The sequence below is a fragment of the Aspergillus affinis genome (genome assembly GCF_023601865.1).
Source record: "Aspergillus affinis strain CMG 70 chromosome Unknown NODE_91_length_156827_cov_84_776504, whole genome shotgun sequence".
NCBI lineage: Eukaryota > Fungi > Ascomycota > Eurotiomycetes > Eurotiales > Aspergillaceae > Aspergillus > Aspergillus affinis.
In genome coordinates this window covers 70,235-93,125 of record NW_026515872.1, presented here as the reverse complement: position 1 = coordinate 93,125, position 22,891 = coordinate 70,235, and the positions used below count along the sequence as shown (strand labels likewise).

At 52.3% G+C, this 22,891-nt stretch overlaps 10 protein-coding genes across 10 annotated transcripts; 4 read left to right on the top strand and 6 right to left on the bottom strand.

Moving 5' to 3' along the window:
- Positions 1-370: 370 nt before the first annotated feature.
- Positions 371-2,248, top strand: KD926_011225 (glycoside hydrolase family 72 protein; the record flags this gene model as incomplete). The annotated part of the gene is made up of 5 exons (XM_053103484.1): positions 371-454; positions 519-556; positions 615-640; positions 700-1,455; positions 1,533-2,248. 5 exons carry the CDS (start codon positions 371-373, stop codon positions 2,246-2,248), a joined length of 1,620 nt encoding a protein of 539 aa, XP_052953164.1.
- Positions 2,249-2,808: 560 nt separating this feature from the next.
- KD926_011224 (cystathionine gamma-synthase) lies at positions 2,809-4,368 on the bottom strand (the record flags this gene model as incomplete). The annotated part of the gene is made up of 2 exons (XM_053103483.1): positions 2,809-3,415; positions 3,518-4,368. The coding sequence occupies 2 exons, from the start codon at positions 4,366-4,368 to the stop codon at positions 2,809-2,811; spliced, it is 1,458 nt and encodes a 485-aa protein (XP_052953163.1).
- A 1,765-nt stretch (positions 4,369-6,133) lies between these two features.
- On the bottom strand, positions 6,134-8,302 carry KD926_011223 (SprT family zinc-dependent metalloprotease; the record flags this gene model as incomplete). Its single annotated transcript, XM_053103482.1, has 2 exons — positions 6,134-7,199; positions 7,266-8,302. The coding sequence occupies 2 exons, from the start codon at positions 8,300-8,302 to the stop codon at positions 6,134-6,136; spliced, it is 2,103 nt and encodes a 700-aa protein (XP_052953162.1).
- A 1,066-nt stretch (positions 8,303-9,368) lies between these two features.
- On the bottom strand, positions 9,369-12,183 carry KD926_011222 (uncharacterized protein; the record flags this gene model as incomplete). The annotated part of the gene is made up of 4 exons (XM_053103481.1): positions 9,369-9,954; positions 10,128-10,341; positions 10,584-11,193; positions 11,260-12,183. 4 exons carry the CDS (start codon positions 12,181-12,183, stop codon positions 9,369-9,371), a joined length of 2,334 nt encoding a protein of 777 aa, XP_052953161.1.
- An 864-nt stretch (positions 12,184-13,047) lies between these two features.
- On the top strand, positions 13,048-13,430 carry KD926_011221 (heat shock 9/12 family protein; the record flags this gene model as incomplete). Its single annotated transcript, XM_053103480.1, has 3 exons — positions 13,048-13,081; positions 13,139-13,331; positions 13,388-13,430. 3 exons carry the CDS (start codon positions 13,048-13,050, stop codon positions 13,428-13,430), a joined length of 270 nt encoding a protein of 89 aa, XP_052953160.1.
- Positions 13,431-13,608: 178 nt separating this feature from the next.
- Positions 13,609-14,469, bottom strand: KD926_011220 (uncharacterized protein; the record flags this gene model as incomplete). The annotated part of the gene is made up of 1 exon (XM_053103479.1): positions 13,609-14,469. One exon carries the CDS (start codon positions 14,467-14,469, stop codon positions 13,609-13,611), a length of 861 nt encoding a protein of 286 aa, XP_052953159.1.
- A 261-nt stretch (positions 14,470-14,730) lies between these two features.
- On the top strand, positions 14,731-17,075 carry cog6 (Golgi transport complex subunit COG6; the record flags this gene model as incomplete). Its single annotated transcript, XM_053103478.1, has 2 exons — positions 14,731-15,027; positions 15,093-17,075. 2 exons carry the CDS (start codon positions 14,731-14,733, stop codon positions 17,073-17,075), a joined length of 2,280 nt encoding a protein of 759 aa, XP_052953158.1.
- A 202-nt stretch (positions 17,076-17,277) lies between these two features.
- Positions 17,278-18,587, bottom strand: KD926_011218 (Nif3-like dinuclear metal center hexameric protein; the record flags this gene model as incomplete). Its single annotated transcript, XM_053103477.1, has 4 exons — positions 17,278-18,137; positions 18,205-18,330; positions 18,396-18,439; positions 18,520-18,587. 4 exons carry the CDS (start codon positions 18,585-18,587, stop codon positions 17,278-17,280), a joined length of 1,098 nt encoding a protein of 365 aa, XP_052953157.1.
- A 491-nt stretch (positions 18,588-19,078) lies between these two features.
- KD926_011217 (bola domain protein) lies at positions 19,079-19,598 on the top strand (the record flags this gene model as incomplete). Its single annotated transcript, XM_053103476.1, has 2 exons — positions 19,079-19,298; positions 19,417-19,598. The coding sequence occupies 2 exons, from the start codon at positions 19,079-19,081 to the stop codon at positions 19,596-19,598; spliced, it is 402 nt and encodes a 133-aa protein (XP_052953156.1).
- Positions 19,599-20,042: 444 nt separating this feature from the next.
- KD926_011216 (peroxiredoxin family protein) lies at positions 20,043-20,915 on the bottom strand (the record flags this gene model as incomplete). Its single annotated transcript, XM_053103475.1, has 5 exons — positions 20,043-20,071; positions 20,136-20,301; positions 20,375-20,420; positions 20,503-20,602; positions 20,711-20,915. The coding sequence occupies 5 exons, from the start codon at positions 20,913-20,915 to the stop codon at positions 20,043-20,045; spliced, it is 546 nt and encodes a 181-aa protein (XP_052953155.1).
- Positions 20,916-22,891: the final 1,976 nt, after the last annotated feature.

Here is a 22,891-nt window from a genome sequence, read left to right as displayed (position 1 = left end):
TCTCCGGGGCCCAGCAAGACGGCTGAGCATGGCCTTTGCCCGCTCATCCTCGAGTCCCTGGACCCTGACCGGCCGCTTCTCACCGACTGAGTATGGGGGAAGACGAAGATTAAAATCCTGGTGGTTGGACATTTTGTTCGAGGACATTTCCTGTCACTTTTGCTGTTTTTTCTGCCTCTCACTTTTTGCCAGGCTATCAGCCGTTGTCATTCATTCATTCATTCATTTGCTATAATTTCACTCCTTTTTGGTTCATTGCTCTAGTCATTCATTTCTTTTTCAATCTTTATTCGATCGCACATTCATTTCCCCTGAACGGGCAGGCTCGTAATCCGGCTGTGGATTGATATTCCTTGTATTCATATTCACCATGAGGTTTTCCAGCATCGTTGCGGGTGCCGCATTCTTCGCCAGCAGCGTTCTGGCTACTGATCTGGACCCGATCATTATCAAGGTACCCTCGTGCTCACGATCAAAGCCAAGAGTACAACTTCCTTTCTGACACGGCTGCCTTCCAGGGTTCTAAATTTTTCTACAAGAGCAATGACACTCAATTGTAAGTCCAAGTTTGGTTCAACAGTCTATGTCGAGGTGTTGTGCTAATGGCTTTACAGTTACATCCGTGGTGTCGCTTATCAGCGTATGTTGCAGCTTGTCCCAGCATCACTGACGAAGATAACATGAACTGACCCCTAATAGAGGAATACTCTGGTCCCAAGTCTTCCAGCAACAGCTTCAAGGACCCATTGGCCGACGTCGACAGCTGCAAGCGTGACATCCCTTATATCTCGAAACTCAATGCCAACACCATCCGTGTTTACGCCATCGATCCCAAGTCCGATCACTCTGAGTGCATGAACCTCCTCAGCGAACATGGCATCTATGTCGTTGCGGATCTCTCCTCGCCTAGTGATTCTATCGTCCGCAATGAACCCAAGTGGGACAACGATCTGTACAACCGATATGTCAGCGTTGTTGACGAGCTGTCTCAATACAGCAACGTCATCGGGTTCTTCGCCGGAAACGAGGTTTCTAACACCAAAAAGACCACGGATGCCAGTGCCTATGTGAAGGCTGCTGTCCGTGACATCAAGCAGTATATCAAGGCCAAGAAGTACCGTCCCATGGGTGTCGGATATGCCACGAATGATGACTCGAGCATCCGTGAGGACATGGCCAACTACTTCAACTGCGCCGAGGCAGACGAGAGCATCGATTTCTGGGGCTACAACGTCTACTCGTGGTGTGGAGACTCGAACTACGAGAAGTCCGGATACAAGAGCAGGACCGAGGAGTTCAAGGACTACTCGGTTCCCGTGTTCTTCGCTGAATACGGCTGCAACGACGTTACGCCTCGCAAGTTTACCGAGGTCGATGCTCTGTACGGCGACACAATGGCCGATGTCTGGTCCGGCGGAATCGTGTACATGTACTTCCAGGAAGACAACAACTACGGTAAGTCCCTTGTCAACCACCTCTTGCCCCCTCTGCCCCCTCTCCATCTCTCCATCTCTCTAACAGGTTCCATACAGGTCTGGTTTCCGTCGACGGCGACAAGGTCAGCACCAAGGCCGACTACAGCTACCTCTCCAAGCAGCTCGCCAGCGCCACCCCCACCGGCACCAAGAAGAACGACTACTCGCCATCCAACACGGCGCTCCAATCGTGCCCCACGGTCGGCGACTCCTGGCTCGCCAAGTCCAGCCCTCTCCCGCCGTCCCCGAACCAGAACCTCTGCTCCTGCATGGAGGAGAGCCTCACCTGCAAGCTGAAGGACTCCGTGTCGGACAAGCAGCTCGACAAGCTCTTCGGCACCGTCTGCGGCTACAAGGTCTGCGACGGCGTGCAGGGCAACGCGACCACGGGCAAATTCGGCGCATACAGCGTCTGCACCCCCGAGCAGCAGCTCTCCTACGCCATGGACCTCTACTACCAGCAGCAGTCGAAGAAGGGCAACGGCCAGAACGCCTGCGACTTTGACGGCGCCGCTTCCACCCAGAAGTCCAGCAGCCCCAGCGGAACCTGCTCTTCCCTGATCGACCAGGCTGGCACGGCCGGCACGGGCTCTGTCACTTCCTCGCCGACCGGCACCGCCGACGCCATGGCTGCTAGTGGCTCGGCTGATTCTTCTGGCTCCTCGGGCGCCGCGTTCGTTGTTGCGCCTGGTAGCGTGAAGGTCGGCTGCTTCCATGTGGGTGCTTATGTGGTGACGGCTATGATTGCCGGTGCTGGTATGATTCTTCTGTAAGGAGTGACTTTTCTTGACCCTCTTGGACTCTCCTGGGTCGATCAATTCGGCTGTGTTGAGTCTTGTTACTATTCGTTTATATATTTCCTACTATCTTGACATGTCATCTATGGGTTTCTTTCTTGTATTTTCTATTTTAGATTTTTTTTTTCTTGTGGGTAGATAGATACCTGCGTAATATATTCTATTCGCCCCTACGGTATACATATAGTACAGTATATATAAATTTTGTTCATGTAATGCAATAAGACTGGTCTAAGGTGAGGAATGTGTGAAATATTTGATGTCTGAGGTTGCAATATGCCAAGCACTCGCGTTCCCTAGGACCTCTTCCTCAACAACCATCTATATAAACATATTCAAGATGGGAGTCATTCAATTGAATCATCTCTGCAGCATTCTTACATCTGTACATCACTTGATTATAAAAGTTTCGTACTACACTACAACCCTAAATAAAGAACACCCAACCCCTGGCTTAGTCCCTCAACATATATATCCGTCCACCCATCCCAAAGCCTACCACCACAACCCAGACATCTTCTAGCAAACCCTCATTCTCATACCCCCTTACCGACCCTCTCCGCCTCCTCCAACCCCACCCGAAACCCCTCCACGAGGGCCTCTTTATCCTCCAACCCAACGGAAACCCTAACAATCGTCTCCCTCAACCCATGCCCCTCCGCCCACTCCTTCTCCCTCTGCAAGACCATCTGCACATACGGCAGTGCCAACGTAACATGGGCCCCAATAGATGGCCCCTTATGAACCCCCAACCGATCCAGAAACGCCGTCGCGGTGGCCACGCTCACGAACTCCAGTGTGAACAGGTATCCGTAGCCGGGGATGAAGCCGTCGTCCGGCGTGGCGGGACGCATTCGTCGGGCGTAGTTTGAGCGTGACCGGCAGAGTTTTGGGTAGTAAATTGCGGAGAGGACGCTTGTTGGGTTATTTGAGTTGGAGGCGTGGGGGACGAGGGAGTCGACGAGGTATTCGGCGGTGGTGTTGAGGATTGAGGAGCGGGTTAGGTAGTCGCGGCTGTTGATTTCGAGGTGAAGGGCATCGAGGAGGTAGAGGTTCGTGTTGGTGTTGCTGGTTTTATGGGGGGGTTGGTGCAGGAGAGTGTGGAAGGTTTGGTGGTGAGGGGAGTTGGGGTTGAGGATTAAGCTATTTTGAGATCATGTTAGTTGTGTTTTGTATGCGTCGAAGTACAGTAGGTATATGAAGATGAAAGGAAGAGAAGTGGGGAGGACAGTGGTGATGACTGACCTGCCTGCCAGGACGTCTGCGAATCCATTAAAAGACTTGGTCAGCGAGGTGACCACGATATCTGCGATATCTAACACGTCGACATTGGCGAAGCTGCCGATAGTATCGTCGACCACGACCACGAAGTCGAATTTCGTAGCAAGTCTCCGGATCCGATCGAGGTCGACGGTACGCAGGAGCGGATTGGATGGACATTCACACCACACAGCCTGAAGCTTTTGTCCGCAGCTGGCCAGTTTCTCGAGATGCGCTTCGAATTGGTCGATGTCAGCGTCGGTGCCGGCGCTGTAGAACGTATACCCGGGACCGTAGGTCTCCAGCATTTTGATAGTCAGCTCATAGGGGAACCCGACGATGGCGCTTTCTGCGCCGCGCCATCGCAGAAGCATCTGGTGGATGTTGTAGATGGCCGCCATGCCGGACTGGTACAGATATACATCCTCGCCGGCGACTTTGCGCGGTCGATCGGTGATGGGAGCTCGTTCGATGAGGCTGGCAATGCGAGATTGAAGGATGAAGTAGACTTCGGTGTCATTGCTAGAGAGGCATCTCGGCATGGACTCCATCTTGCGCAGTGTTTCGACCCGCTCGAGGCATTCCTCGGACAGACGCGAGGAGATCCCAAGGCCCGTGAGGCGCCAGAAGGTCGTCGCAGTGGCGTGCCAGCCCTCGGGGTATGTGACTGCGTAGAGCATGGGCAGACTGGAGTGTGATTGTGGGGTGGTGAAGGATTCCCAGCCCAGCGACGTCAGCGCGATCCAGTCGCTGATATCGGCTTGCTGCTTCTGTCGTTCGACGGAGGCGATGTACGATTTACATGCTTCTGCGGCGCGGGGATTCGAAAATAGCATGATCTTCAGGCCGCCGCCGGAGGCAAACTTTGTCTCGCAGGCTCTAAATAGCTGTAGTTCTTGGAAGGAATTCCATTCTTGTGTCAGTTCATGGATCCAGTCTGATATCTGCAATGCGTTGAGGCGGGGGTGATCTCACGGCCTGGACATCTTTATGAAAGAACGACCTAGGGTAGCCGTTCTTTAGAGTAGACAACACTTTGGTCTCTCCGAGAGCGACTTCGCAGACATATTTCCACGATGAAAGTTGTACAGAGACTGCATGAGGCGTATTGGGGATAGGGAGACCCGGGGCTGGCGGTTGTGGCAGAGCCATGTGGAACAAAAGACAACAAATTGCCAAATTTGATCAAGAGAGGACCTTGGGGGTTGAATGGCCGATACGGGCATTTAAGTAGCTTTGCATCAGGCATGTTTGCCATTGGCGATACATAGATAGATCTGGCCTTTGAATCGTCTTGCACCTTCTTTGTTGCGATGTGCGGTGTGACGCCGTGCTTATTCCGTAACTCTGAATAGGCGTGTTTTCTTTATGCATTACACACAGATGTCTGCATGTCAATTGAATGGACGTATCTGTCTGTATGATGTTTGATCTCCGAATCCCCTTGCATGAATTGAGTTGACTGGACTGGTTGAAGTAGAGGTTGAAGAACACACTCGAAATGGTCCCGGTGATCTTGCAATATGCAGGGCGTTCCCACCGCGATTTAGATTTTTTATGCGCTTAATTGTTTTGTGACCCTGTTTCTGAAGGATTGATTGCGTGCGTTCAACATCATGCCTTGACAGAGATATGATACTCCTCGTGAAGAAATACGGCAGCCAGGAAATTGTGTTAAGTTGGTTGCATGAGATAGATCACTGTTTCCGGGATCAAAAGACGGTGTAGGTATAGCGGTGAACGGGTCTCCGATGTTTCCAAGATAGTGCTTGCTTTTCCTGCAGAGTTAAATCCTGTTTTCTCTTGAATCCGAGTCACCCGTGGCTCAAAAACTATGGATTGGTGTCGGACATGAGGAAAATAAAAAGGTTGCATCTGGCGGAAAAATACTTCGAAAGAGTTGGACAGACGCCTCGTTAGGCTGCAGATGATTCACCGACGTTTGGCTATTTGTAAATGAAAAGTAGACTCGAGATTCCTGGGCCTTAATTATACAAATCATTTGGCTTGGCCCACCTTGGGGGTGGTTATGAATTTCTAATCGAGGTCCCTAGAGTGCTGAGAGAGAAGGATGACACATGTATGGAGGCATCCTCCGAGAATTTGCAATTAACTACTTCGTCTGCGGTGGCACCGTCGACAGCGCGATAATTTACCTTGCCAATATTTGTGATAAGTAATGTGATAGATAGAGGTGGATGAGAGAAAATAGTGAATTGATTGAACCCGAAATCCATAGAGGGGAGAGGAGCGGCTGGAGGCCCTATCTACATGCTATAGTAAATGGGGAAAACAAGAAACTCCGCTCCGGCCCAGTGGTAGAGAGTATAAATGGAAACAATGAGAGAGAGATATGAGAGAATATAAACTGCATGAAATGTCTCTGGTTGATTGCGTCAAATTCGTGTCCAACATCCAGAATCCCAAAAAAATGAGTGAAAAGAGGCAGGCATATCGCTTAAGCGCAGTCGCATCATCAAAAGAACGCTCAAAATGTCGGCCAATAGTTAGATAAATACACAGAGTCCAAAATGTCTAGATCAGTTCGTCTATGAAGTTCACCAAGAACTGAGTCGTCTTGTCCTTCTCTAGTCCATCTTTTCAATGAAGGACGTTAATTTCTTGTAGGACCATCGGCACATTATCGACAGCCGCTCTGGGGAGTCCCATTCCACTTTGGGGCGCTGGTTGCTTCTTGGGCGACACATTTCTTGGTTTGGGCTTGATTTGCTGCAGAAGTCCCTTGCACTTGCCACAGGTCGATTTGGTCGGGTCGATGCTCTTCGAATGCCGTCCGTAACTCTGGCCACAATCCACGCAGCACCATACATACTTGTAGTCGATCTTGTAGCTGTGTTTGGTCGTGACCTCAACCCGGCCGCCGTAGACGGGGTGATCCTTCAGCGCCTCCTTGCATTTTTGGCCCCATAGCTTGAAGCTCGTTCCGTGGGGGTTATTGGTGACGTTCGAGATCATGTAGTTGGCCAGATGGCAGTACTCGTGCGCCAGGGTATTGATCAAACGATCCTCGTTGTCGATGATCCGTGCTGCCAACTCAATGCTAGCGAACTGCTTCTGTGACATGACAGACTGGTTCTCCCGAGAAGGCGACATTGACCTTTCTCGTCTCCAGCTAGCCCGGCCAGCGGTGGTCTGGAGAGTCTTATTCCATGTGATTCGGACACCCCCTGTCTCTGCAGCCATCGCTTGGATTTTGCCACCAGTGACGATATCATCCAGAGTTTTGAGGAAATCCTCCGCAACATTGGCTTTCTTGTTGTCGAAGGATCTCCTGCGCGCTATGGCAGCTTTCTTCTGTTCCGTTTCCACTTTCTTCAGGGCCGTCTTGCTGGGGGTCTTAGGCACTACCTTGATCGCGCCCCGACGTTGGAGCATGCTGTCCGGGTCGACTTCGTTTTCTGACTCCTCGAACTCGTGTAGCAACCGGTCTACTTTCTTGTGGGGGGAGTGTTTGTCGAACCAGTCGTTGGCGATCTCCGGATTCCAGAAAGCGTCAACGCTCTCTCGAAATGGGGTTGGAGGGATGAAGGTATTTCCCTTTGAGGGTGACCGAAGGAGGTTCTTGGAGGAGGTCATTGGCGGCGTTTCTAGAGAAATAACTTCAGGCTCTGGTGTTGATGAAACTGCTCCAGAATCTTCCACGAAGCTATCACGGCGTTAGTTTCCATATAATTCCTAGCTGGAAGACCGGTACTTCATGGCTGAGACATACCCAAAAAGCTCCTGCTGAAGCTGTGCAGAAGGGTCATTGTCCTTTAAACTCAGATGATGCATCTTTTCGGAGAAATTCACGTCGTTTTGAGACAGTTCCTCACCTTCCCGTTGTGTCTGTCTTTCCCCTTCCCGTTCACTCTTGCGCTCAGGTGATGGTGGTAGTGTGATTGCGGCTGGTAGTGACGGTTCCAAGCGAAGATCGTCCTTGTGCTGAAGGGCCTTCAGAAGCTCAGCTTCTGGGTTAGGTCGCCTGCCTCTCTTCAGTTTCCGTTGAGGTTTATAAGAAGGAACCTCTTGGATCCGCTCTTCCTCCGTCTCGTTGTCGGATGTTTCATGGTAGCTGGGCTCCTCGTTGTCGCTAACAATGAACTCATCCAATGAATCGGAATCATTGTCTTCATTATCGTCGTCAAAACGACGTTCAGGCTGGCGATACTGGGAGAATAGTCGATTATTTCCATTCCGAGCCGGGGTCTGTCGTGCATTTCTCACGGGCGACCGTCTGGTTGATGCATCGGACGGGTTCCTGGAAATGGTAGATGGCGTATTAAGGTCGTCTTCCTCAGCCAGTTCCACTTCCACGGGATCGTTTTCCTTGTCATAGTTATAGAGTTCCGACTTCCGAGACGTCCTGTGCCGCGACTGCTGGGACGGCCTGCGCAGAAGCGAATTGACTCGTGCTAAGTCCAATGCCCCATCTTTGTTCGCCTTGTTCGCGTCGGAAGAGCTCCTAGACGTATCGCCATCCCGATCATTGGCGCCATCGGCGTCGGAAAAGATATCAAAGATGCCGCTGGAAACCGTTCCCGTTCTTTTATGACCCCCCATCCATTGTGCCTGGCCCTCCGTGGTTCTAGAAGAGAACTTGCTCTTGGGCCTCCATTGTGTATCTTCGCGGTCCTCAGAATCTGATGTGTTCACCGTGTCTCGGAATTTGCTTTGAAGAACGCCCCGTTGGCCTAAGTGCCGGACGGGCTTTTTGTTCGGTCGAGTGTCATCACCCGCTTTGGGTTTCGTTGTGTTGAGTCTTGCCATGGCCGGTTCTTTCTGAGTAGGTCTTTGTCTGCTGCAGTTCGTGCAGCTAGTCTTTGCTGCGCCTTTCCTGCCTCACGCAAGGAGACAGTGGTGAATCTTCGTCGTTGCGAGTTTTTCCGATCGTTATGTATTCTGTCAATAGTCTCTGCGATGGATATGTCCGAAGATCACCGATTCCAGGGCGTCGAGCTGGTGGTGTTGATGGGTGCGGATCTACGGGGACGAAGAGACGTTGGCCGGGCAACGCTGGTCGGTTAAGGCGCTAAGCATGCTTTGTTGGGGAATTGTCAAAGACATAGGTATCCAAATAGAATGTTAATGCCTGCTTAGATGGAGAAGGTGAAAGATAAATAGCCCAAAGCAATCCAGATAATGGCCACATTGCTTGGTTGATTAGTCTGTCTGATGTTGTTGTTAGTTGCGTATCACTTTGTAGGTCGCTAAGTCAAAGATGGTGAAGGAAAGAAGAAACGAAAGAAGGAAAAAGAAACATACATACAAGGCCCGATGGCTCCTTCTTTTCAGGCACAATTGACTTTCTGATCGCTAACTAACTATAAGATGAGTGCGGTAACTGATCAGAAAAGAGATGTCACTGCAGATACCCTCACACCCCTGGGTATTCCTACTTTGTATTTCACCTCACAAGTGGTCATACGTACTGAACATGAATACTTTGGGTGCACATTCCGACCATGATACTCATATCATTAACACCGGTATATTACCAGGTCTGCTGCTTCGCGGTAATATGTCTCCATCTACCGAGAAATAGATGATCCCTAAGGTGATATGAACTCCAAGACGACAGCACAACGACACATGGCTGGCTGATGATGAGCCATGCAATTTCTCAGGCCGAGCACCTGAACGCCAGTAGCGATTAGCACTAGCGACAGATGAGAAGGGATGGCTGAGTAGAGCTTCTACCTACCTCTGATTTGTATCCATCCACATCTACCCAGGTGCTTATATGATCTCTCATTTCCCGAATTCCGAATCCATATATAATTCTCATCCCAATACTCCCCATGCCAAACTGAAACCCACCAAAAGAATCCCCAAATCAAGCAAACAACCCCCAATCCACAATCCTCAACCTCCCCACTAACTCATCCACCAAACCCCCAGCCAACTTCTCCTCCTCAGCCAATCCCCTCGTATCACCCGCAGCCTCGAATTCCTCCCTCGGCACATTCACAAACACCATTACATCCGTTTCCTGCTCCTCCAGCCTAACCAACAGATAATAACAACCCGTCGTGCTCGTCAACGATCCCTCCGCACTTGACCCCGCCACGGCACTACCCACGCCCCCAGGACCCTGACCTCCTTGGCGCTGTGTCCGCGGCGACGTCAGCGTCGCAACGCCCTTGTATGCGCGCGCTTGGGGCAGATTCGGCAGCGCCACGGACTGCGGCGGAGTCGCGACATTCAAGGTGTCGGTTTCGTCGCACAGGTCGTGCAGATGGAACAGGACGGCGGCTTTGTTGATGTCGTCGGCATTGGGGGGCGTAGAGGACGGAGCGGATGGGGTGTGGAAAGTGAGAGTGTCTTCGGTATCGACGCGTTGGTTGATTTCGATGATCTGCGACGTGAGGGTTTTCGGGGAGAGGAAGATTTCTTGATGATCGGGGACTTCGCGGAGGGTGCTGTTGATGGAGTTTGAGTGGTTAGTTCGGGGGAAGATAGAGAGAGATAGGGAAGGGTTCTTGGGCAAGATTAATCGTGAGTTTTGCGTGTAGATGTATCGATCTATACCGGGGATGCATGCTCATGCGCGTAAAAGACCTATGCGAAGAAAAGCGATCGCGATCGAACTCACCTTGAGTCGATCCAGCCCTGGGGAATGACACCCTCGATGGCGGCCCCGTAGAAACCCTGCGTCACGTATGTGGCCATGATTTGCTGCTCAGATAAAATCTGCAGTGCGACGGCGTTGCAGGAGGGAAGAAAGAAAAGGTGCGGCGGAATGACGTCCCGCCGTTCGGATGGCGGGGGCTTTGCGGCCGGGAGTTGGATGCCCCTCATATATGGCCCTAAGGTGTCGAGGTGTCGAGGGGTCAAGAAGCCAATCAACTACAGATGAATCAACCGCCCTGGATAATCTACGTTGATTGTATTTACTGGAAGAGAGATGTATGGCACATTTATTACATAAGAGAAGATATATTGAGCCGGACTAGGCGTGGAGCTGCTGCGGTAATGAATGATAGAAGGCAGCTCGGGCCTGACACTGACAGGCAGATAAGAAAAGACCGTGGCATCGACGATTATGTACATGCCATCAATTCCTCAATGTATCCATCCAACGCGATCAGCTTGAATCGATCGCCCCATTTGGCTCGGAATTCCTTCTTGCGATAGGCGTAGCTGGTCACTTGCGAAAAGCTCACCAGTTCCACATTCCACCCACGCTGCAGCGCCCGCTCAACCATTCGCATAAACCCGCCCGAGTATTCGGCTTCCGCCGCATCTCCCGTCGCGAGCACGATGGTCGCCGGTTCATCGGTGTCCAACAGGCTTTCCAGGATCTTGAGGTGTAGAATTTCGTCCACAGCCTGCTCGACCCATCGCCCGGGAGGCACGTCGTTCGTTTCTGAACCACTGCCATCCTGAGCGCCCCGGGACTTCTTCCGGAACCGCAACTGACGGCGAGTTGGCTGTTTCACCTTCTGCACTCGGTCGAGGATATTCGCCTCGTAACCAAGTTTCTCGCCCTCGTCAATCGCCGCGAACCGGTCGGATCCCACCAGTACTCGTTTGGAAGCCGGCCTACCTCGCTCCAGTATCAAGGAGAAGTTATGGAACGAGAGAGGCACTCGTCGGATGCGCGTCGTCACTGGTATGTTTCGTGATACTTTTACTGAATCATGAAAGCCTACCATGATCTAGATCAAAGAAAATCGGAGGGTCAGTCTGGAAGTTAACTGATTGTTCCGAAGTATGCAACTTACATTGGACATGTCAACAAAGACGTGGATGGGGCGGGAGGCCTGTGCAGGGCGGCTTGAATTCGCAGAGCGACCAAGCTGTGCAACAGACTCCGCGTATTCGGGAAAGTTGTTTAAAAGTTTGGTTAAAAGGCCAACCCTCCTTTCGGGGGTTGATTTGTAGGCGATAGGCTGAACGCGGATAGTGCCACAGCTGGGTACGTTCTTAACTCCCTTGGGGGTCAAGTTTTCATCACGTTCGTCATAAGACGATGGCGGTGTTTCGCATGATTTTTTGATGGTAGGTGGTGCTTTTACCTGCGGAGGGACCAAAGACAGGACGCCTTTCCCTACTGAGAAAGACGGATCGAAGATACTGACATCGGAGTCTGCTTCCGCGCTACTTCCCGGGGAGCTAGACTCGAAGAGATTGTTGTTCTGGGATGGCTGTTTGGTCTTGTTGCCTCTAGCTGTAGATTTACCGGATTTGGCGGTGCCGGAGCCAGGGATGGATTTGGGAAGAGTCCGGGGAAGTCCATCACTGAAGCTTCCGACGTCCTTGATCTGTGCCGGTCGTTCTAAAATTTCAATTCGTGGTGATCGCTGAGGTTGCTGCTCAGCAGCAACCTCCGGAGCCGGAGGTTCTTTATGCGCCCCAGCCTCTGTCTTGACAGGGGTAGTGGAGGTAGGACCCAAAGCATTCCAGAGAGAGCTGAAATCACCGAGTTTAGGAGAGGTTTCGGGTTGAAAAGCCACATCGTTGGTCTGAAGGCCTGGGTGCTTCACAATGTTCTTAGGCGTAGAAGATCCCGAGGTGGATGGACTCCGGCGAGACTCATAGTGGCGAGAGAGGCCGGACTGGTAACCATCGCCGTAAGTGGGCGAACGTAGTAGGTTAATCACCGGAGTGAAGTCCCAGTTCGAAGACGAAGTAGACGATGATTGCATTGACAAATCGCAAAAATAAACTGTGCTGTTATAAAATCAAAGATCAAAGGATTTGCCCGGTGGCAACACACTGCGGGGTGATAGTAATTGCAGAAAGAATATCTCAATCAAACGAAAACGAAATACTATGTAGAAAAACACAAAGAATAATTTGCCGTAGAGCAGATTAACATGATGGTCATCAAGACCTAACAATAAGAGAGGGATGAAGCATTGAAAGAACGATGTGTTGTAAGGTATGCAGAGTTGGCAGAGAGTCGGGCATAAGACGGGCAACAACGGAATGTGGCGGTGATTCAGATCTGCCCCCCACAACCGCCTTCTTCTTTGGGCTTCTCACGCCACTCACAACACGCTAGTCCTGATAGAGAAAGGGCGCCTCCGGCTTTCGCATGAACAGATAGTCCGGTAGATCACATGCTCCATGTGACCGGGTCGGGTGTTCTAATCGTATCGAGTTAGAAGGTAATCATGACGACGTCATGGTCCAGACTTGGCCTCTGCCGGCGCCATCCTTCACAGATCCCTGGTTGCAGTCAACCTCAGGCAACTTCTCCACCAACGGCGCTCGTAATGATGACGTGCACCGTCCGGGGAAGTTCCCCCGTTTTCAAGAGATGGAGATGGGCGGTGCACTTCCAGGGCCGGATGGCGCAACGGCCTTGGTCTATCACTCTATCTCTCAAGCCTGACGACGTCATGCATTCCAGATCTATGAATGGAAACGGTGATAGACCAGACATATAAAACCCCATTTCTCTGACTTCAATCTTCTCTTCTCCATCACTCCCATCATCCACACTCATCTTCTAACAATCATTCAATCTACAATCTTCAAACCACCTTCAATCAAAATCCATCACAATGGCTGACGCCGGTCGCAAGGATTTCAGCACCAGTATGTTGTCCCAAGATCATCACAGTCCCTTGAACAGTTACTCATGCAGGTATCCAGAGGCCAAGGAGGAATTGACTCCTGACTCCACCAAGTCCACCCAGGACAAGATCAAGGAGGGTGTCACCGATACCACCGACCGTATCGCCCGCGGTACTCAGTCTGACGACAGCAAGTCTACTCCTCAGGAGGCTTTTGACAAAACCCAGCGTGCTCATGACAACCACGCTCACGGCGGCGCCACCTCTTCCATGTAAGTCATGGTACAATATTAGCCGCAATGCCAGTGCCACTAACAAACATTTGCAGTGGCGACAAGATCAAGAACGCTGTCGGTCTCGGCGGCAACTAGATTAGCAGCCGCTGACACGGGCGCACTTCGGGATATTTAATGGCGTTTATCATGGTCTTTCATGAATGATGATACCAGCTCTTTCCTGTGTACTTATTAGGATTGATAATAATGAGACATTGATCTTCACCTGATATAATCTGTTTGTCTGTAGAAGTCTGAGGCTTGGCGATCTAGCTCAACTGTGACCCACTAGATTTTCGAACATAGAGTCTCGTCGCTGAATGAGCCCGTCAAGCTCTCGCTCCAATTCTTTGTACTTTAACCGTGCCCCCTGTATATCCTTCGGTAAATCATGAAACGCCTGGGCTTTCGCCTCGAGTGTCTGAACCGTTTGCATGAGCTTCGTCACATCTTTCTCCTCGTCCGCCACTTGGTCCAACGTAGGCCCCTTGTTCCTGGTTCTTTCCAAGGAACCGATCCTATCATTATACTCGGCAACCTTCGCGTTGAGCATCTTTGTGCTTCTCGACCACTCCGTTGTCAGGGCTGGAAGGTCGGGATGTATCTCGTAGGCTTTGTTGGATTTCAAATCTTCGAGTTGTTCACGCAAGTTTTCCAACTCTCTCTCCAGATAATTATGTAGCGTCTCCACCTTTGACAACTGTTCCTGGATACTGAATTCCTCCCTGGTAAGCTGCATGATCGATTGGCCCAGATCTTTGGTTTCTGTGCTCAGAGTCCCCAGCGCAACGGCCGACTCGGCCAAATCATCCAAGCTCTGGGCACCGTGGTCGTCGAGGGACAGCTCCACTTCGTCCAAGATTTCTCTTTTCTGTTTATCCTCCGCGTCTTCTCGGCGCTTGAAGCCCTGGACGGTTTGCTCGCGCGCATGGTGGATCAATGCTGCTTCTTCATCGGCTGTATCGTTGGCGGCTGCCAACGCAAGTAGAGTTCGTAGAGTATCTTCGTTTCGCTCGAAGCTGGGGACCGGTTTCGGGGCGTATTGGCGACTCAGCCAGGAGTTCACGTAGGCCCAGTCCTTAGCCTGGATGGCGGCTTGCCGTGCTTTGGCGGGAGAGACGAGGGGGCTATCCATTGATGATGCAAGTGATTCCTGATCGAACAGGGAAGCAAAAATCCAAAATTTCCGATCAACGAGCAGAGAAATATAAAATGAAAAGCCAATCCCAAATAGCGTCGACGGCCTTGTGTTATGAACTTGTGGTGACCCCGTGCAACGTAGAACGGAGAGGGTGGGAAAAGGCGGGCGGGGAGATTCTCCGACTTCCTTTCCGCCCTCCGCCTTTATTGACCACCTTTCGCATCCATCAGTTTCCGATAACGCAACCGACCCTCCATGGCGAGCTATTTCCCTCCCGGAGCTGCCTCCAGCCATGCCTCGACTCGCACGTCTTCCCCGGCCGGCTCTCCGCTCTCGCCGCCGAATCAGCGATCCAATGCCTTGTCTAATCGTCTGACAAGTGTACTTTCGGCCTCGTATGCGGACTCCGACATCCGCGACGCGCTGGAGACTCTCAGTCTCCGAGGGGTACATAACACCGCGGAAGTTAGAAGACAGCTACGGTTAGATGTGCAGAAGGAGGTGGTCGATAGCAATGCGACCATTGTGCGAGATTTTGGGAAAGTGGCGGAGGTAAGATTTGTCGCGGAAAATAATCGAGAACGAGGACATGCACTAATACTCAAACTGCGTGACAGCAATTGAAACGGATTGGAACCGTTATTACGAGCCTGAATCAGACATGCGAAGAAATGCGCAAGCACATTGTCCTCGCGAAACAAGACACGACGCCTGTTCTGGAAGAAGCGTCGGCGTTGATGAACCAGAAGAAGGAAGCGGAGACAAAGCAGCAACTGCTCGATGCATTCGCCAAGCACTTTATTGTGTCGGATGAAGAGTTGATGATATTGACTTCGGCGGAGGAGCCCATAGACGACCAATTCTTCGACGTCCTCGGGCGCGTGAAACAGGTACATCGCGATTGCGAGGTTCTGTTGGGCGGAGAGAACCAGAGATTAGGTCTGGAGCTCATGGAGAAGAGCTCGAGGAATCTCAATTCCGCTTATCAGAAACTCTACAAGTGGATCCAGAAGGAGTTTGGGTCTTTGAACCTCGAGGATCCCCGCATCAGTAGTTCGATCCGACGAGCCCTCCGGGTGCTGGCGGAGCGACCCAGTCTGTTCCACAGCTGTTTGGATTTCTTCGCGGAGGCGCGCGATTACGTTCTGTCTGATGCCTTCCACTATGCGCTTACCGATGCTGTAGCGGGCACCGCAGGCGACCGGAACGTGAAGCCCATCGAGTTCTCGGCGCACGACCCTCTGAGGTACATTGGCGACATGCTGGCATGGGTGCATTCCACAACCGTATCGGAGCGAGAAGCCTTGGAGGCCCTCTTCGTGGCGGATGGCGAAGAGCTTGCCCGGGGTATACAGGCTGGTCTGAGCAGTGAGCCGTGGTCTCGCATCGACGAAAACGAGAAGGTCACATTCGACGGCCACAAGGCTCTCAGCGATCTCGTCAACCGGGACCTCATTGGAGTTTCACGGTCCTTGCGGCAGCGCGTCGAGCTGGTTATTCAAGGCCACGATGACCCCGTCACTTGCTACAAGGTCGTGAATCTGCTGTCCTTCTACCGGGCGACATTCTCGAAACTCCTAGGCCCCGGCTCTAACCTGGCCGAGCTGCTCGAGAAGTTGGAAAAGTTCACCCTCAGCCACTTCGAGCACCTCATGCACGAGGGCGTCAACCAACTCTCAACCGATCACACTGCACTGGCCCCTCCGGATGACCTCTCCACGCCTCAATTCCTTCTAGACGCCCTCGAGGCCCTGACCTCCCTCATGAAGACCCACGAAGCCTCAATCGGTGCCGCCGAGGACGTCGCCGCCGCCGCCAACTCCACCTCGCCCTCTGACAACCATTTCACCCCTGTCCTCCGCGCCGCTCTCGACCCATTCTTCGACCTGGCCAAATCATCCGCCAACGACCTCCCAGACGCAACCAGTCGCGCCATCTACCTAACCAACATCCATCTGACCACCCGTTCCACCATCTCCGGATACCCATTCGCCAGCGCCACGCACCTCACCCCCCTCTCCACAACCCTCTCCACCCTCCGCATGGATCTCCTCGAAATCCAACACCGCTATCTCCTCCACACCTCAGGTCTCCAAGTCCTACTGAACGCTCTCGAGCCCTTCTCACCCTCTTCGTCTTCCACTGCTGCACCAGTCACGAAATCCGAGCACCCAGATCCGCCCCCTAACATCGCCGACATCGCGACCCTCCCTGCCTTCCAACCCGAAGCGCTCGTCGCCATCAGCCAGCAACTGGATGATTTCTTGCCGTCTGCGCTCATGGACGCAACCGATCATCTGAAGTACGTGCGCAGCGCGACGTTCGTGAAGAGCGTCACCGAGGAAGCGGTGGAGGCGTTCTGTCGGGACTTTGAGTTCGTAGAGGGCATGATCATCGGGGCGGATGAGGCTGTTGGGAAGATTGATATTATGAGAGCGGAGGGTGAGAATGGTGGTGAAGAGGATGATGGGAAGGAGAGTGTTGATGAGATGGATGCTGAGAAGGATACTGACGGTGAGGAGGGAGATGAGATTGAGGAAGGAGGCTTGAGAAGACTTTTCCCGAGGACGACGGGGGAGATTAGGGTTTTGTTGAGTTGATCATCATCATCTTAATGATAGTAGGATGGGGGTTGATGTGGCTAGAGGTGTTGTACCGTAGCTTGTTTTGTTTGGTTGTTGGTCTTTTGGAATTCTGTCTGTACATAAGTGGTTTATTTTCAAGTTATCTATGCTTTTTTTTTTCTCGCTTTTCGCTTTCACAATTTATGACAAATGATGAATGATCCTCAAGACATGCATATCAGACATGTCGGATCATAATCCCATACGGATCCCGATCCCGCTCACTCACATCCACAAAGCTCTCCGCATCCCCATAAGCCTTCTGCAAGGCGTCCACAACCCCCGTACTATCCTCCCCCTTGTCACCCAAAGTCCTCAACCCCTCGGACCGAGTAACCTCCCACTCCTTCTGCACGGCATCGGCCAGCTTCTCGCGCATCACGGCATGCAAGTACCCGCGCTCAGTGTTCGAGTGCGCCAGCGCCACGACCACCTTGCCACGCTCGATCGCCGCCAACGCTTCATGGTGGCTCAGCTCGCCGGTGAACAACAGATCAGGGATCCCGCCAGGCGCCTTAAGCAGGACACTAGATCCGGAACCCGGGCAGACGCCCACCGTGCGGATTTTCATCGTCTCCACGGACGCGCCCTGCGGGATCGCAATGGGGATGCCGCCGGGGTGGCCGGTGCCCTGGGCGATGCGGTCCACGACGGCCGTGAGGGGCTGGGGCGTGTCGAAGGTGACGAGGCGGCCCATGCCGGCGGATTCCATGCCCTCGGGGACGGGCGCCGGGGAGGGGTGGATGGTCGTTCGGACGTGGGGTTGCGCGGAGGCGGGGCGGACAGAGCCGGGTTGGGAAATTACAGGCTGGGAGTATTGGGTGGACGAGGACTTTTGGATAGAGGGCGTTGAGTCGATGGAGGGGGCGATGGCGCCCGTGACGATGTCGCAGAGCCAGTCGGCCATGCCGCCGGGGGTGGCGTCGACCGCGGTGTGCGGGGAGTAGACGCTGATGCCTGCTTGGGCGAGTCGGAGGAGGGATTGTTGCTGGGGGTCGTTCAGGGTGAGGGATTTGAGTCCGCGGAAGATGATCGGGTCTGAGAAGGATGTTGGTCAGTTGGCCTGGTGGGTGTTGATGTTGATGGAGGGGGGGGTGTTGCATACGATATGCGACCACTACCGAGTCCTTGCGTGCGATGGCCTCGTCGGCAACAGCCTTGGTAAGGTCAATGGCTAGAAGAACGGAGTTTCTCTGTCTTCGTTCATGATCGAAAGGCGCTTCGAGGAGGACTGCGGAGAGATAAAGATCAGTACGTCATCGGCAGGGCAAACACTGAGTAACGACGCTCACATACGGCCTGTATTATCGAAGCTCTTTTCGGCGAGAGACTCGGGGTAGCTTGTCAAGATGGTCAGTATAATATCATTGCCATGGTATATGCGCCAGGAAGACAATCATGCAGGTCGAGGAGAGCATACAGCTTGCGCATGGAGCTCACCACAGCCCGCGTGTACGGCGACGAGGAAGCGGGGAACGAAGCGGCCATTGTCGAGTAGAGACGGGGAAGGCGACTGAAAAGGGGGTTCATAGAAGGTCGTAGGAGGTGGAGAATATGATCGAATTCCTTGGGGATAGATATCAAACCGTGTGTTGGAGAAATTGACGTTGAAAGACGAACACCCCCACTCGATAGAATTAAGCAACCGGAGCTGACGCCACAGTCTCCAGCCACAAACGGCAGGTGACCAAATCACAGCCACGGCATTGTCAGCCTCAGGCCCGCCCGCCGGTAACCGCCAGTTTACCGTACCGTAAAGTGACCCGTAAGGCCGGGATTCCGCTGGATGATTAATTAATTAATCAATTGGTTATCGAAGTCCTCCCGCGCAAAAGACTGAGAGTCCGCAAACCAAACCTTCAACTCGACCCTGCACCACACGGCTGAAGATCTTCCGGTGTCATTCTTTCCCAGACTATATAATCGCAGCGACACCCTCTACAACCCACTTCCAACCCCCTCGTTTCACACCACGCTTAATGTACTTCCGCACCACCACCTTGTTGAGCAGAAGCTGCCGGTACCTTCTCCGCACTCCCGTCCACCAGAAGTCGTCGCCCTTTTCCATCTCTGCGCGCTCCTTCGCCGCCGTCAACGCAGCCATGGCGGATGCTACCTCCGGCGTCACTGCCGATTCGTTGAAGGGCAAATTGATCGAACAGTTGCAGGCACAGCATGTTGAGATTGAGGACCTGTCGGGTATGACATAACTCCGATCATGTTTTTTTCGCCTCCACTTTACTTCGAGGACGAACCGTTTCGGGATATATGAAATCATAAGAAGAGAGAGTGAACTAACGGACCGGATATTATACAGGTGGCTGTGGCCAAGCTTTCCAAGCAATTATCGTTTCGCCCCAATTCGAGAAGAAGACCATGCTTGCCCGCCATCGTCTGGTGAACGCCGCCCTGAAGGCCGAGATCGCTGCCATCCACGCCTGGACGCCGAAATGCTACACCCCGGAGCAGTGGCAGGCTCTGCACCAGGGAAGTGCCTAGATTTTCGATCTCTGGAAGGATTGGAGAGGGGAATTAATATTCTTGTTTTTAATAATGCGGCTCGTTATAACATCAGAGTTGGTTTTGTCCTGGGGATATGCGTGCTGTTCAGTAGCATGCTCCGGCGTTTGGAAGGTTCCTCGAATGTATATTGCCTTGCGCATCGGACCATGGCATTTAATGATGCTGGAGGATGGTTGATGAACATAGAAATATAAGAAATATTGTCGTGTCATATATACTTTATATAGGGCCAATGATCCCGCTGAAGCGCTCAGTCGGCATGGAATGTTTGCATTTGTACTATAAAAATATCGTACTTCGGACATTTGATGGACTATGGATATGCTAGGCTACTAATAGTCGAGTCCGCAGACCTAGAACAGGCATGTCCGAGATTCCATTTTATATTACTATACTATCTTGAATCGGCTATGATACCGTTTAACCCAACACCTTCTCGGCGGCGGAGACTATAAATTCCAGGTTAGTCAGATTCGCGACGCACTTCTTTCCGGGGTCTCAAGGGTTCCGTACCGTTAAGTCCAGCGTTGTCGGGCTCGACGAAAGCCTCCTTGACCTTTCCGTTCTCGACGAGCAGGGCGTACCGCTTGCTGCGCTGGTTACCGAAGATGGAGGTGCTATCGAAAAGCACGTCGAGGGCCTCGGAGAACTTGGCGGTAGGGTCACCCAGGAAGCGGATCTGATTACGACCATGTCAGCATGCAAAGACCGATCACCTTGTGTCGCATTCCAGGGGGACTGGGGTCACTTACACCACTCTTGCCGGTGGGGTCAAGGGACGTGGCCCAGGCCTTAGTCCTTTTGACAGAGTCAGCCTATCTGGGATCTGGGTTTGACAGGGCATACGGGAGACAAAGAAGATGCCCCATCTGAGACTTACACAAACGGGTCATTGACTGCGACCACAAACACCTGGCCGGCTTCCTTCAGCTTGGGGTGGTTGATGTAGCCCGGAACATGGCTGGCAGAGCAGGCGGGGCCTGAAGAGGAGATTCGATGGTCAGCTGTTCGTCCGTCCAAGGATTGATTTTCCTTTTCGATGGTCGATGCTACTTCTCGAGCACGAGAATGAACGGGTGATTACGCACTGAATGCGGCGGGAACGCCCACAATGACACCCTTTCCTTGCAGCTCCTTGGCCAGGTTGACCTTGTTGCCGGGGGAGTTCTCGACCAAGACGTCGAGATCGGGGATGGCGTCTCCCTTTTGAACGAAAGCCGGGGCAGTGCTGTGGAACAGCGACCTCTGCGACAGGGCGCGGGGGACGGCGGCGAAACGGCGAGCAGCGAACATGGTGGGACGGGAGAAAGGTAGGTTTTGGTGGTAAATGGTAAGTGGTAACAGCAGGACCCAGAGACAGATCCAATGAGCGATGCAGTCAGATGGAAGAAAGCTGAGCTTCGGCGACGGAGCGAGAGAGGGTCGCACAGGTAGTCGCACAGGTACCTGGTGGCTGGTGGATCTGCTGGCGCCGGTCGCTGTGTTTGGCGACCGCCCGGAGCAGCTTCGGAGGATTATGTCGTCATCGTCTGTCTCGGCTGCAGCTCGCGCACGTCAATTTGCAGAACGTGAGTCCTTGAGAGGGTCTGTGGACTCGGTGGACGGGTGGAATGCGAATGTGGATAGGATGCCACCTCAAACCTGAGTTGTCTTTCTGGTTTGGGACATATTCTTATTTTAATGTTCATTTTTTGGTGATAATTTTGAATTTGTGATAATTTTCCCAAATGGCCCAAAGACCAGGAAGGACCGCAAGGACCGCTGGTTGTCCACATGGGAGTTAGCTTCGTGACATCTTTCGTCCCATGGGAGGAGAGGGAGCTCAACCCGGCAGCTTGGGAATTTAGCTCGAGTCATGATTCTCTGTGTGCCACGACCGTTGCCCCCAAGGTAAACAGTTGAAAGTTGAAACAACCCAAATCCTTCTCCGTAGTTCGGAGGGGATGGCTTTTCGGCACATGTACCGGGGATGGATGAGAAGAGAAAGGATTGACATCGCAGTTGCTGTTGGCTTGCTCCACCCTTTGTTCCGTCTGAAGTGAATGGTTACTACGGAGTACTATCATTATTTCATTATAATAATATAATAATTGTTAAATTACGGAGGAGTCTAACTCTGACTCTAATTCTGTGGCAAAGAAATTTGCATGAACCTTCATAAACTGATCTGAAATAATAATAGTAACCCCCTGCCCTTAGCTGTCCATGCCCTACGGAGTATGGCAATTATAGGGCGATCCCCGAGATGTGGCGCGCCCATCCTTCTCCCTACTAAAATTGATCCAGCCCATAAATCTGAATCTGAAATCCAAAGGAGATGCCCGAATAGGAGAATAGAAAAAACAAAAACCGGCTAGATGGCGGATGATGGAAGGTTTACGGTGTCTTCGGGCCAATCTATCTGCATCAGACAGACTGTTCAGTGTTCAGTGTTCAGTGTTATTCATACGAAGGATTTGCACGCTGCATTGTCCTGTACATTAGTAACCGCAATGGGTAGGATGTACCGTACCGACGTAGTGTCCCCAGTGTATCCATCCGGAGTAACTACAGTAGTTAGTTCATTCATAGTCCATAATCCCATAGTCCGTACGGAAGGCAAGCCATTCTCTTGGACAGGGTAAGAAGTGCGCCATGAATCCAGGACCGAGATTCATGGAGACTCCAACTCTAACTCAGTCCGTAGGACCTCCTGACTCCAAGCCTGGGAGAAGCTTCGTGCCAGTCCAAACGGACCAAGTCCAGGAAACAGTCTAGCTGATCCGGCTCTCCACGATGATCACGAAGGACTAGTCAGTACTAAAGAGTAACTCAAGACTAACGAGCGCATCGTCCAAAGGTAGAAAAGGTGGTCGCGTTGCCCCTCCTCCTCCCAGACCGAAGCAGCCTATCCCCATCCCTCTCTTTCCCCTCCATCGCCAGGCTTTTCCTGCATCGCATCTGCGCCGTCGAACGCACTGACATTCCCGAGTCCGATGCGCCCGTAAGGTCTCAGTCGGAGACGTTGTTCTTTCCCTGTGGCTACGGAGTAGGTGGGCAGGACTGAAGACTGCGAGCCTTCCCAATCCCCGAGGTCTCTAGGTCTCCTAGTCTCTCTATCCTTCAACTCCTCCTTTTTCTAGAATTTGCCTCAGTCACCCTCAACCGTTCTCCTTACGTGGAAAAGTCAAACCGGTCGGAGTTAAATTAAGCAACGTTGAACAAAGAAGTAGAGGAAGAGAAAGAGAAAGAGAAAGAGAAAGAAACAGAAACAGAAACAGAAACACCAA